Here is a 12,657-nt window from a genome sequence, read left to right on the forward strand (position 1 = left end):
GTGAGGTTGAGAAGAAGACAAGGCAGCTTTCGAAAAGACATTTTTTAATTTAATTGTGGTTGGCGGGCTCGGCGGGAAGTGCTGAGCTCGCTTAAAAAAAAATTTAAAAAAAGGCCGCCGGTGCCTCCAGCACCGATGTAGCGTTCCTTTAAGAAACAGAACGGGCGGGAGATTCAAGTCCACTTCCAGTCCGCTTGGAGGAGGGGAAACAAAAATAAAAACAGGGCGGGACAGTGACATGACCAAAACCTGCAAACTAACGGGAAATGCAAAGACATGAAGGACGCTTGGCGGTCAATTTGGTCAAGTCCAATCGTGGAGATGTTCGTCGCCGATGTCGGGTTGGGTCGGGTGGTCTCACGGGCGTTGTGCCGAGTAGCGGCCCTCGCCGGACGGCGCCCCACGGCCGCCGGCACCAAAGCTGGGCTTCTGGGCGGCTCCGGTTCCTCCGCGGCCCACGCCGGGCGGGCCTCTGGGAGCCCCGCCGATGCGCTCCCGCGGGGGGCCCCCTCCCAGTCCCGGCGGCCCACGTGGTCGCATGTCTCGCCGCTCGCCTTCGCGGGCCGACCGCGTCTTCTTCTCCTCCACGTTGAGGCGCACTTCGCCGCGAAGCTTGATGGGCTGAAGGAACGACACCACATGCGACAGCAAACGTCAGCGGCAGGAATCGTTAGATGCCGATACCCGTCTTATTTTAAAAAGGTATCGGTACTCACGCCGGTAACCAATACAAAGCCGTTTTTACCATCAGGACAAGAAATGTGAAATGATATGGATACAAAGTTGACATTAACTTCATGCAATTTTAATTAAGGAATATTGGGTCATTTATGGCTGGGAAATTTTATTTACTAGTGGTATCGTTTTAGGGCTACTCAATTCTGGAAAGAATAATCAGGATTATTTTGGCAATAATTGACATCACGATTATTCAAACAATTATTTTTTGGTGCAAAACAGGAAAATGTTGAAGCATTTTAATTATGCAAGTTCCTTTTGGACCAAATAGAAAAATAAATAAATAAATGCCCCATAAAAAACTAAATAAAATAAATAAATAAATAAACTTAAAAACTTGGGAGTGCAGCTTGTGGACTGTAGGACGATCATTAATTTCTTTTTGTTACAAAACAAGAAAATGTTTAAATATAAAAACATAAAAATGAAGATAAATAAAATTATTTGAAACGAGAATTATGCAAACTCCTTTTGGATTAATCAAAATGTATTAAATTAGTTATTTTAAAATAAAATAAAAAGTGCAAACGTATAAATTGAAGCAACTCAAAAATATATATGAATATATATATATATTTTTTTTTTTAACTGATGCTGCTAATTTTGTAATTGCCCCTGTGATCCCAAAGCGGGCGGAGCGGTGATGGATATTTCATGTTTGTGAATGTGAAACAAACTGACCCGACTGGCGAGGATCTTTTGGACGGGATCCGAGTCGTCGAAGACCACGAAGCCGAAGTTGGGAAGTTTGCCTCCGCTGTTGATCCGCAGCTCCAGAACCGTTCCGTACTCTGCGGGACAACATGCACGTGTGATGTCATCATTCACCCCACGTCACATGTCATGACATCACTGAAATACTTTTGTTTTTTTCCAGCACCCCCATCAACCCTGTTCACTCCCAGATGTTTGACGGATTTTACAAGGCCCACACAATATTCTGTTCTATTGCTATCAAAACATGGAACCCACCGTGGGGGTCAAATAGCATTTCTATCCATTTCAGTTTTTCAGCAATTTGCATTAGAATTGTCATCATTATTCACAAATTGTTGAAAACCGTGGAGCTTGTTGCAACAGTGTCCCAATCTTTTATACTTTGCTGCCACCTGCTGGCCGTTTATTTTATTTTTTTTAACAACTACCATTGCTTCAACTGTTCGCTTCCATTCAGTGGCTGCATCAAAGCCTTCTGTATGCTCTAGCTCTAGCATTAAAAAAACATTAAAAAAAAAAAAAAAAAAAAAAAAAAGTATAAATACACATTTAAAATCAAACATATTTATACGTCTTTGGAAGCAAATGAGTTAATAAGCTATCGTATTTTCGTGACTTTTTCCAGTCCACGTTAGGAATGCAACGATAACGGCAATATTGTGATATTAAAACAGCCACAATACATCGTCGTCGTCAGGGATATAATAGTTTGGGAATTTTTCATTTGAGTTAGTTTTGATTTTGTTTTGAGTTCAATTAGTTTTCAGGCTGGTTCTGTTAGTTTTTTTTTTTTAATTAGTTTTAGTTATTTAATAAATGCTGAGTTTTATTACTTTTGTTTAAACGTGTATTACTTGTGCGCAATATTTAAAAAACAGCATGGGAGCGATGTCTTTTGGTGCTTTTCTATTGGCTGTTTCGAGATGACGTCGCTGCCGCGTGACGCACTTTCAAACGTCCTTATTCTGCTTAATATCAAAACTAAATTGACCTCAAATCACATTTAAAATCATCCCCAAAGGCTCATGCATTTAATTAATCACCAAAGATTAAAATGAAGGACGTTTTTTTCGATAATTTTAGTTAGTTTTATGAACATAAAATGTAGTTTCAGTGTTCATTTTTGGAAAAAGCACTTTTCGTTTTTATGTTGTTATTAATGAAATTTTGCTGAATTTTAGTTATTTCATTAGTTTTATTTAACTAAACTAACTTTGGTCGTCGTCATGTCACGATATTAAAAGGAGCACATCTGTTCAAAAAAAAAAAAAGTCAGGTTGATATCCATATGTGCAGTTCAAGCTACTTTTTTTTTTTTTTTTTAGTTTAGGTGAATTTTCACAAGGGATGTTTTCACCCTTCTATGTTTCAAATCCACACGTATGGTCAGATGAAGGGGAACATAATATACTATTACTATCAATATGTGAAGGAACTCAATGTGTGCTAGTATTAACAAGTAAGTGCCTCAATATGAAGTCTTTTTATAGATTGTATGCCGTTTATATGCATTGCTACTGCAATATTGGAAAGCACAATATTGTGATTTTTGTTGTTGTTGTTTTTTTGTCTCGCCAACATTTCCACAAATTCACGATAATGATCGTATGGTGGCTCTTCCATCATCGGGAGGTGAGCGGTCACATGACTTACGCTCAAAGAACTCCTTGAGTTCGCTCTTGTCGACGGCGTGCGGGACATTGCCCACAAACAGCTGATGTGCGTCGGGGTAACGCACCGTCCGCCGCACTTCCACCTCGCCCTGCTCGCCCTCGCGAACTGGAAGGAAACAAAACAAAACACAAAAGTTGGCAGCGCGCAGTCGGCTTTTTTGACGCCATCACTTCCTGTTTTGTGCGTACCGGGGCGTGGTCCTCTGTGCGCAGGGGGAGGGGCGCCCGGTCGCAGTTCCCGGGGTCGAGGGTCGCGCAGCGGAGGTCTCTGTGACGCTGACTGAGACTCTGACTTGACGTCGACGCGCACCTGCGGACAAGAATACGCACATCTTGAGATTAGGGCTAGGGAGCTGGGACCCGGATCCCCTTACCACAAGGGGGGAGGGGAAAAAAAAAAAAAAAAAAGTTACACTTTATCGATTGCAAGTATGATTTCTTTTGCATGAAAACTCGACAAATATATTTTGGTCATAAATGACAAATCTTATTGTGTTTATATGTACATGTTTAATACATTAACTTAAAATGTCCCAAATGTTGATGTCCAAAGCAGACTGATGTATGTGAATAATGTTATTAAATAATAATAATTAAATATTAATAATAATTATAATAATAATAGCTATTGCAAAATTAAATAATAAAAAATAATTTACAAAGTGAAATTTTTTTTTAATTTCATTATTTAATAAAAAAAAAAAACTTAAATAATTAAATTGAAAATTAAATAATGTTATTAAATGTTAATACATTTAATTTACGTTTAATACATTGGGTACCTTAAAATGTCCCAAATGTTGTCCACAAAGTAGACAGATGTATGTGAATGTTATTAAATAATAAAAATTAAATAATAAAAAAAAAAGGAATACAAATGAAAAAAAATATAACACATTTTAATGTAATAAAATGGGGGGGGGGGCTTTTTGGTCAAAAATATGTTTCGGGACACAAAGCCTTCTCTGATTTAAAATGTGTTGCTGCTCAGTGCTATCTTACCCCCCCCAAAAAAATAAGACATTTGCAAACATCTCATTTTACTTGGGACAACAATGATCAACATTTTACTCCAATTTTCCGGCACATCATAATTAATTTATGAAAAACATAATAATCCATTGAATGTGTTCCAAAAAATGGCTGCGGGGGGCCTCAAATACTTTTTGACGGTGCAACGTACCGGGGCGGCGGGGGCCACTTTGACCACGTGCGGCGGGATGCCCGACACGGGGACGGCCCCGCTGGGCGGGAGGTTCTTACTGGTGACCGACGCCCAGGAGAACGGCTGCAAACGACAACAATAACAAGACGTTAGCATCTCACTAGCTAGCGTCCGGTTAGTGCGGGAGGAAGCAGCCACTGACCCGGTTCTCCTCCGGCGCGGCGGGCGCCATCTCAGCGGCTTCCGTGCTGGATTCCGTCGTCTTGTCCGTCTGCTCGTTGGCCGGGTGTGCGCGCGCGTCGCTTTGTGTCTCGGGTGCAGCGGCGGCGGTGACGGCCTTCAGCTCCACCGCGTCCACTGCCTCGACGTCCTTCTCCGCTTCAGGTTCCGGTTCTGGACTCGCCGTTGTCGCCGCCGCCGCTTCCGGCTCATCAGCAGGGTGTGCTACTTCCGGACTAAACAAAAAAAAAAAAAAAAAGTGTCACCGTTTGTTGTGTAGTGTTTGGGGAATGACTCCCAAGACACAACATACAGCATGTCACAATTAGGGATGCAACGATACCGGCAATATCGTAATATTGCAATATTAAAACTGCCACAATATATAGTCATGTCACAGTATTAAAAGCAGCACATCTGTTGAAAAAGTCAGGTTGATTTCCATTTCTGCAGTTGTTGCACCCTCTGGTGGCTAGTTTTTTTTTTAGTGCAGTTTAATTTTCACAAGGCATGTTTTGGCCCTTCAATATTTTAAATTGGTCAGATGAAGGGGAACGGAATATGCTTGTGAACCGTGTCAATATGTGGAGGAACTCAATGTGTGCTTGCATTATTATATTGATATAATATTTATATTTTTTATGGCAGGGTTGTACAAAAGCAAAATATTATGTTTTTTTGTGTTTTAAAGTGTGAACTGTTTTTTTTGTTTTGTTTTTTTTTTAACACAATATTGTGACCTTTTTGTATGGCCACCCGCCCCACAATATCGTAATAATATTGTATCATGATGTTTGGATATGTTACACCCACACTTGGTCTCATCAGACCACTGGACATGGTTGCAGTAAGCCATTAAAAATGTGAGCGGGGTATGTTCACTTTTGTGAGAAACTATAGTGACTTGGCCATGTTGTGATGCTGCTGAAATATTGTAGTGAATCGCTATGATTAATCATTTATCAAATGATCAGAAAACTATTGACATTATTGATTAATTGCTTCACTTCAAATTGCCTTGATTTTAGCTGCTCAACAAGCGCTCGCTCCATGAAAGCACACTGATTTATCTGTTTGTTTGTTTTTTTTCAATTTGCAAAAACTTCATTTGATCTTGAAAAACAAGAATATACATTTTCATTTATTATGAAAACAAGCGACATGTATTCATAAACTGATTCCAGAGGAACTTCAGAAAGATTGTCAGCGGACATTTTAGAAGCTTTCTAGGTCCTCTAGAGGAAAAATAAAAAATAAAAATCGTGAAAATCGTGATCAGGGAAGGAGTGAATGCATCTGTGTGCGCGCTTGCCAAGATTATTTTAGTGAACTAAAACTAACGAAAAAACAAAAATTCAAAAAAACAATTTCGCTAACAAAAATTTGTTTTAAAAAGCGAAAACTAACTACGTTTTATGTTTACAAAGCTAACTAATTATAACAAAAATGTCCTTTGTTTTCATCTTTGGTCATGAATTTAATGCATGAGCCTTTGGGGATGATTTTTAATATGATTTGAAGTACATTTATTTTGATATTAACCGGAATAAGGAGGTTTGAAAGTGTGTCACACGGAAGTGACATCATCTCGCAGTAGCCAATCGAAAAGCACCAAAAAATGACATCGCTTCCATACTGTTTTTTGAATACTGCACACAACACACGTTTTTTCTTAAACTAAAACTAATAATGAAACTAACTCAAATTAAGCATTTATTAAATAAATAAACAGAACCACCCTGAAAACAAAATAAAAACCAACTAAATAAAAAATAAATAAAAAAAAAACGTGGTGCTTACATGGAAGTAGGTTGATAGAACGCGGGGACCGACTCGTCGGCCATGACGTCCGGCGATGGAACTCGCTCCTCCAGCTCCTCCACCTCCTCATCAGACTCTGAACACACACACACGCGCGCACACACTGAGCACCTTTTCCATCGTTTGATGTTGTTATTAAAACAAGCTAACGAACCTTCGGGTGGTTCAGAGTCCGAATCGGCAAAGACTTCATCCTGGTAGCGAAAGACGTCGTTGTGGACATAAAACTTGTTTGCCACTGTACCCTAGGGAAGGACAACGACGACAACGTTTGCATCTTTTGAAGCGACACACAAAACCATCAAACGAAGAATCTTTTTTTTTTTTTTTTTTTTTTTTTTTTTTTTTCCCCCTTTTTCACCTCCGGGGCAAGCACGAAGGTCTGCATGAACTTCCTCATGGGTTGCATGTTGTTGGAGAGCTCCCCCATCACCTGCACCACCACGCCCTCGCTCAAGGTGGCGTGCGCGTCCACGTGGCGGATTTTTGTGTGGCAGTCGCGGAAGCTCAGCGCCATCACGCGCTTGTGGATGTCCTGCAACACGACACGCATGTGGAACATTGGTTGCGCAACAAGCAGATAGCAAGCATTCAGTTACAAAGTGTTTTTAAAATTAAAATAATTTAAATGAAATAAATGTAAAAATAAGTTTAAAATGTAATTCTTTTTAAAATTAAAAAAAAAATAAATGTAAAAAAAGTTTTTTATTTTTTAATTTAAATAAAATAAATTTAAAAATGTTTATTTTTTATTTTCTGAGGACTCCGGTTCGAGTCCAGGCTTCGGCCATTCCTGGGTGGAGTTTGCATGTTCTCCCCGCGCCCGCGTGGGTCTTCTCCGGGTACTCCGGTCTCCTCCCACATTCCAAAGACATGCAAGGCAGGTTAATTGGGCGCTCTGAATTGTCCCTAGGTGTGTTTGTGTGTGTGTGTGTGTGTGGATGGTTGTTCGTCTCTGTGTGCCCTGCGATTGGTTGGCAACCAGTCCAGGGTGTCCCCCGCCTACTGCCCAGAGCCAGCTGAGATAGGCGCCAGCACCCCCCGCGACCCTTGTGAGGAATAAGCGGTCAAGAAAATGGATGGATATTTTTTATTTTAAATTTAAAAGACATACATTTTAAATAAAAAAAAAAAAAAAAAATAATCAATTTAAATACGATTAAAAATACATTTAAATTAAAAAAAAAATGTAAAAATTTTAATTTAAACGATTTCCACCTTAAGCCTGGTTCACACGGCAGGCAGGAGAATTGGCCCGATTTTAGCCCCGAATTTCCCCTCCTGACAATCGTAAGGACGCGCCGAGACGCAAGCGATAATCTTCACAAATAATCCTGCCGTGTGTCTTGTCACCACACACATCGCCTCCCGATATCGGCGCTGGGAAGGACCCCCGACTTGAAATCGGGCATATCCAACATGTTGGATTTTTTTGGCCCGATTTCGCTTGGCCCAATTTTTTATTTTTTTTTTAATTACACGCACACACATTCTCCACAAATAAACGTGGTCTCCGGGTGGGCCGCCAACGCGCGCCGCCAGCACCGAGCCGAGGGCAAGCGATGTCTCGCCAGTGCCAATTTACACTCCTTTTAAACAACACCTTTTCTTTTTATGCCGCTTTTCGGCTGAAAACCAGGATCCACTCATGTTGACGACTCGGAAGCCACGTTTAATCTCGAGAGGTTTTGCGAGACTTCCCGTCACATTCTTGAATGAACTCGGCTCGTGTGGAGTGTTGATTGTGCAGTGTGGCCGCACACCACGCACGGTACGTTCAAAACTGGAACTCCCGTGATTTTTTTCTCTTCATGTGTGGTGTCTGTCAAAGATTGGAAATCGGCCGACAATTTTAAAATCTTTCCGTGTGAAACAGGCTTTACAAGGCCCCCAAAGCAGCTTACATTCGCCTACACATCCACCTAGGGATGACAGAGCATCAGTATATATTTTGAATATTGCGCACAAGTAATACACTTTATTTTTTTTTAAACTAATACCTAAACTAACAAACTAAACTAAAACTAAGCATTTATTAAATAACTAAAACTAATAAAAAACTAACAGAACCACAATGAAAACTAATTACAACTAACTGAATTAAAAAAAAAAACATTTAAAAAAAATTAAAAATAAATAAATTTAAATACTATTAAAAATACATTTAAATAAAAAATGTAAAAATTTGAAATTTAAATTAAATGCTTTCCCACCTTACAAGACCCTCAAAGCGCCTTACATCCGACTACTCATCCATCTACGGATGACGAAAACATCAAGAGCATCAGTACCTTGCTCAAGGATGCGTCCACGTGGTCACAATGGCACAGAATCAAACCCACAACCTCTGGGTTGGGAGACCACCACTCTACCACTGATCCAAGCCGCCCTTTCACAAGGCTTGTGTAGCATTTTGAAGACGTTTCGTAGCACGTGTAAGCATATGAAGCGGTGTCGCAATATGTAGTGTAACAGTGCCGCTTTGGGATTGTGTCACAATGATTCGGGTTGGAAAATCATTGCAAAACAATCGGAATCACATACGATCAAATAATCCATTCATTGCTGCAGATGTAAGTGCTGTGCAACTAAAATGATAGATTTATAGTCGACTAAAAATAAGACTAAATAAAAAGGGGATGATAAAAACTATGATAAAAACGAACAACAGTGATTGAAACTAGACTAAAACTGAGACGGAATTTAAAGATGCCCGTTAAAATCAACACTAGCCCAAATAATTATTGTGTAATAATCGTGTTACAACGGTCGCTGCACAGCAAATTCTCGCGTGGCAGTTTGCGTCACCCACCGATTGTCCGTAGACGGCCTCCAGCGGCTTGCCACTGGCGTCCAGCCCGCCGTGGACGTACGACGAGTTCTTGCCATAGAACCTGCACAAACATAAAAGGCTGAGAACGCTGGCGGGTACACGCACACACATTGAGGTATGGGGCGTACCTGTGCAGGTAGTCGGGCGCCTGGTTGAGGAGCGTGTAGTACTGTCGGACAAACTCCCGCCCGACCAGCTGGGCACTTGGCTTCTCCATCACCATTTCTTCTTCTTCTGTTAACAAAAGCAAAAAAAAGGCAACATCAGCTTTCTGAAATATTTCAAATCATTTTTGGAATGATGAGGTAGTCGAGCATGAGTTTATGATCCGGTGAGGTGATCATCATCATTAACTTTGCTGATCATCGTCATCGACCTGAAATTGATCGCGTTTTATAAAGGGACAACCTATAATAAAAGCAGTCCAAAATGGCCACCTCTCTGCTAATAAAGTGGTTGGAATTGTTTTTTTTTCCGAAGGGGACGTTATGTGAAGGTTCGAGAACTTTTTCGGTGGGGCCTCGAGGGAGGCTCATCGACGCCGGCTATAGCACGTGCCTGGTCGACTTTAGAGTTATTCCTTGACGAGCTGCTCAACGAAAACGAGCTGAGAACAGGAGAAGTCTTGTGAGAAGTGGTAGGCGAATCTAGGGATGGTTTATTAAAAAATATATATACATATACGAAATAAAAACGAGGAGAAAGACAGGCAGCGGCCTGGAGCAAAAACGAAAGCGCGCAGCATGGCGGGGGGAGAACCGCAATGATGCTGGCTAATTCCAGGACAAAAACGACGAGAGGCCTCATAATAAAATCTTACACGTGCCCTCTCACGTCAAGTGTCTCGCGGCCGTGTGAAATTGCGTCAATTATTGAAAATGACGCCTTTCAAGTGTTGCTAACAGATAGCCTTCTTTTTTCTTTTTTTTTTCCCCAGGACATAGACGGCGCCCACCTCTCCGACCCAATTAAGTAACCCGATGCGGCGGAAGGAGAACAACTGTCATCTTTCACGCTGTTATTCGCGCCACAATCGTAAATGTTACTCACCAGAGGTCGGGTGTCTCAGTTTTAGTCGCTTTAGTACAAAAAGTGGTCTTAGAATAAGTGAAACACAAGCACTTTTAACAACGTGCTCGCTCTCTCGCTCGCCGGTTTCAGCCGCGCATGCCCCCCTGACGCTCCCCTCCCACAGCCGCACTTTGAGCCAATCACATCCTGCGTTCGGCTGCTTGCCGCCAATCAAACGCAGCTCTCGCCGGTCACTCCTGCCGTCAACCAATCGCAACGAAATGTGCCTCGACGGCGCAACCAATCGTAAAAAATGCTTCGCAAGTCGAGGAGGCTGCGCTGCTACTGGTTGGCCGCTTGGAGGCGAACTCGGCCGTAATAGCTCCGTCCGTAAAGTTGAAGAATGGATTGTGTACTGTACATGCTACTGTACTTGGCAAGAATCTTACGTTCCTGAAACTGTTGGTCTTTCTACAGAATTGTACGATCCTAAAACTGTTGTTGTTGTTGTTGTTGTTGTTGTTGTTGTTGTTGTTGTTGTTGTTGTTGTTTCTTCTTCTTCTTCTTCTTCTTCTTCTTCTTCAAACGTAGCTAAATGCAAAGTCCATTAATATAGCTAGCTAGCTAGCTGTACTTGTATAGAAACAAAACTGAATATTTCTAAATGTAAGTACCGGTTATCCAAATGTTTTAATAACTAAATAAATTCAACTTGTCTATGTTTACATAGACAAGTTGAATTTATTTATTTATGTAAAAATACTGTATTATGTTTGTTTTTTGTATAATATTTTTTTTTATTAAAAAATAATCCTTATTCAAATGATTTGTAACAAAGTAATAAACAATGAATGTGACTACTTTTCCAACGTAGTCATTATTTGCACCAAAACAACGGGGAAGCATCTGGAATTGTCGTTAAATATTTTATAGTTGCTATTAGGGGTGTGAATTGCCTCGTACCTGACGATTCGATCCGTATCACGATTCATAGGTCACGATTCGATTCGATACCGATTAATCCCGATATGAATTTACAAGTCGATTTTAACGATTTTTTTTACTCAATTTAGAAAATACCATTCACTAAACTTGTAAATGTACACTGTAAGATTTTTGTATGAAAATTTATTATTTATTGATCTCAAACTTCAGTGTTATAACTGTGAGCCACTGTATTTAACAAACAGGTTGTAACCTTTTTCATGTGAGAACAGCATTGAAATAAAATAGTAAGGCTTAATGTTCCATTAATATAACATTCTTCCATGCTTAAGGTGTGAAAGACGTTTTGTTGAATATTTTTTTCATCAAAAATGGATGTTAAAAAATCGATTCGGCTGCCTATTGAATCGATTCGAGAATTGCGTGCTGTAGTATCACGATATATTGCCGAATCGATTTTTTTTTTTTAACACCCCTAGTTGCTATATTAAGTTCATTATGGATTTAAACAATATAAATGCACAAGAAGTCCCCTAAATAAGTATACTTTAGACTGGTTGCTTAAAGTGTGAAAGTATGAAAGTAAAGTAGCTTAAACTTGCATGACTTACTGTAATCAGTGTTCACACATGATCATCAAGTGAATAGGATACATTAAAAATAAAGTGTAAGCTCAATTCAGTGTGAAAGTGTCTTTTTCTGGTGATTGATTTTTATCACCTAGTCTGAGGATTACTGGACAATAACGCTAATGGATTGTTTGGACATTTTGTTGAGCACTTGAGATTTGTTGAGTCACTCAGCCATTTCTGTTTCCTTTTAAGGAGGAAAACGATCTTGTGGTCTCTCGTGTTTTTCCCTCTGCAGCCTAGTCGGGATGAGCAGGTGTGCACGGTGACTGGGCGCGGCCCTCCGTCTTCTCCCAGGGGCCCGCCGCCGGGAGGAAGCCGTTGGCTGCCATGCTAATGTTAGCATTCCGACGGCAGGCAATGGGTCGAGACATGCATGACGTTGGAATAGTTCAGGTGCAAGCGTCTTGTTCACTTTTGATGTGGAACAATAGAAATGAATGATTTCATTTTCTTCAAATGTTTTTCCACCATCACATTTATTTATACAAGTCATGTAGTTTGCCTTTAATTCAACATTGTTCTTCAAAGTTGTTATTATTTAATGAAAAGGTCGTGCCACTGTGAAGACTAAACTGTCCAAACTGCTTAGCACACAATGCTAACGCTAACGTCAGGTCTCATGAAGGAAGCTAAATGTCAGTGTGTGATTGTAGCTAATATTTAGTGCTACACAATTGATTCAATGATGACTGATGGTCAAATTGAGGAGGTCCAAACTTAAAAGTGTCCCCGGAGGTTCTGATGAAGCTACGGGAGTCATGTACAAAAGAAATCTCAAAATGATTTTGTTTTACGACATTGCTAAATATAAGCAATCCAAATTGATGGGCATAAAATGCTCATGCTAACAGCAGGTCTCCTAATGAAGCTAATGTCAGCGTGGGGGCGTGTTTAATACCTGGA

At 40.4% G+C, this 12,657-nt stretch overlaps 1 protein-coding gene and 1 long non-coding RNA gene across 3 annotated transcripts in view; one reads left to right on the plus strand and one right to left on the minus strand.

Moving 5' to 3' along the window:
- LOC144025355 (uncharacterized) overlaps positions 1 to 12,657 on the plus strand; it is a 35,698-nt gene that overhangs the window by 2,219 nt on the left and 20,822 nt on the right. The window contains exons 1-2 of one of the 2 annotated variants that reach the window (XR_013284841.1): positions 10,383 to 10,658; positions 11,990 to 12,147. This is a non-coding gene — a long non-coding RNA (uncharacterized LOC144025355). Of the gene's footprint in view, positions 1 to 10,382; positions 10,659 to 11,989; positions 12,148 to 12,657 lie in introns of those variants that run through there. The other variant, XR_013284842.1, reaches the window with a different exon arrangement.
- g3bp1 (GTPase activating protein (SH3 domain) binding protein 1) lies at positions 211 to 10,372 on the minus strand. Its single transcript, XM_077531230.1, has 12 exons — positions 10,217 to 10,372; positions 9,295 to 9,400; positions 9,146 to 9,227; positions 6,695 to 6,868; positions 6,488 to 6,578; positions 6,313 to 6,409; positions 4,496 to 4,748; positions 4,312 to 4,416; positions 3,318 to 3,438; positions 3,109 to 3,234; positions 1,420 to 1,529; positions 211 to 621 (listed from the first exon to the last, which is right to left on the minus strand). The coding sequence occupies exons 2-12, from the start codon at positions 9,387 to 9,389 to the stop codon at positions 358 to 360; spliced, it is 1,518 nt and encodes a 505-aa protein (XP_077387356.1). The 5' UTR covers positions 9,390 to 9,400; positions 10,217 to 10,372; the 3' UTR covers positions 211 to 357.

Source organism: Festucalex cinctus, chromosome 9, assembly GCF_051991245.1.
Source record: "Festucalex cinctus isolate MCC-2025b chromosome 9, RoL_Fcin_1.0, whole genome shotgun sequence".
NCBI classification, from domain to species: Eukaryota; Metazoa; Chordata; class Actinopteri; order Syngnathiformes; family Syngnathidae; genus Festucalex; species Festucalex cinctus.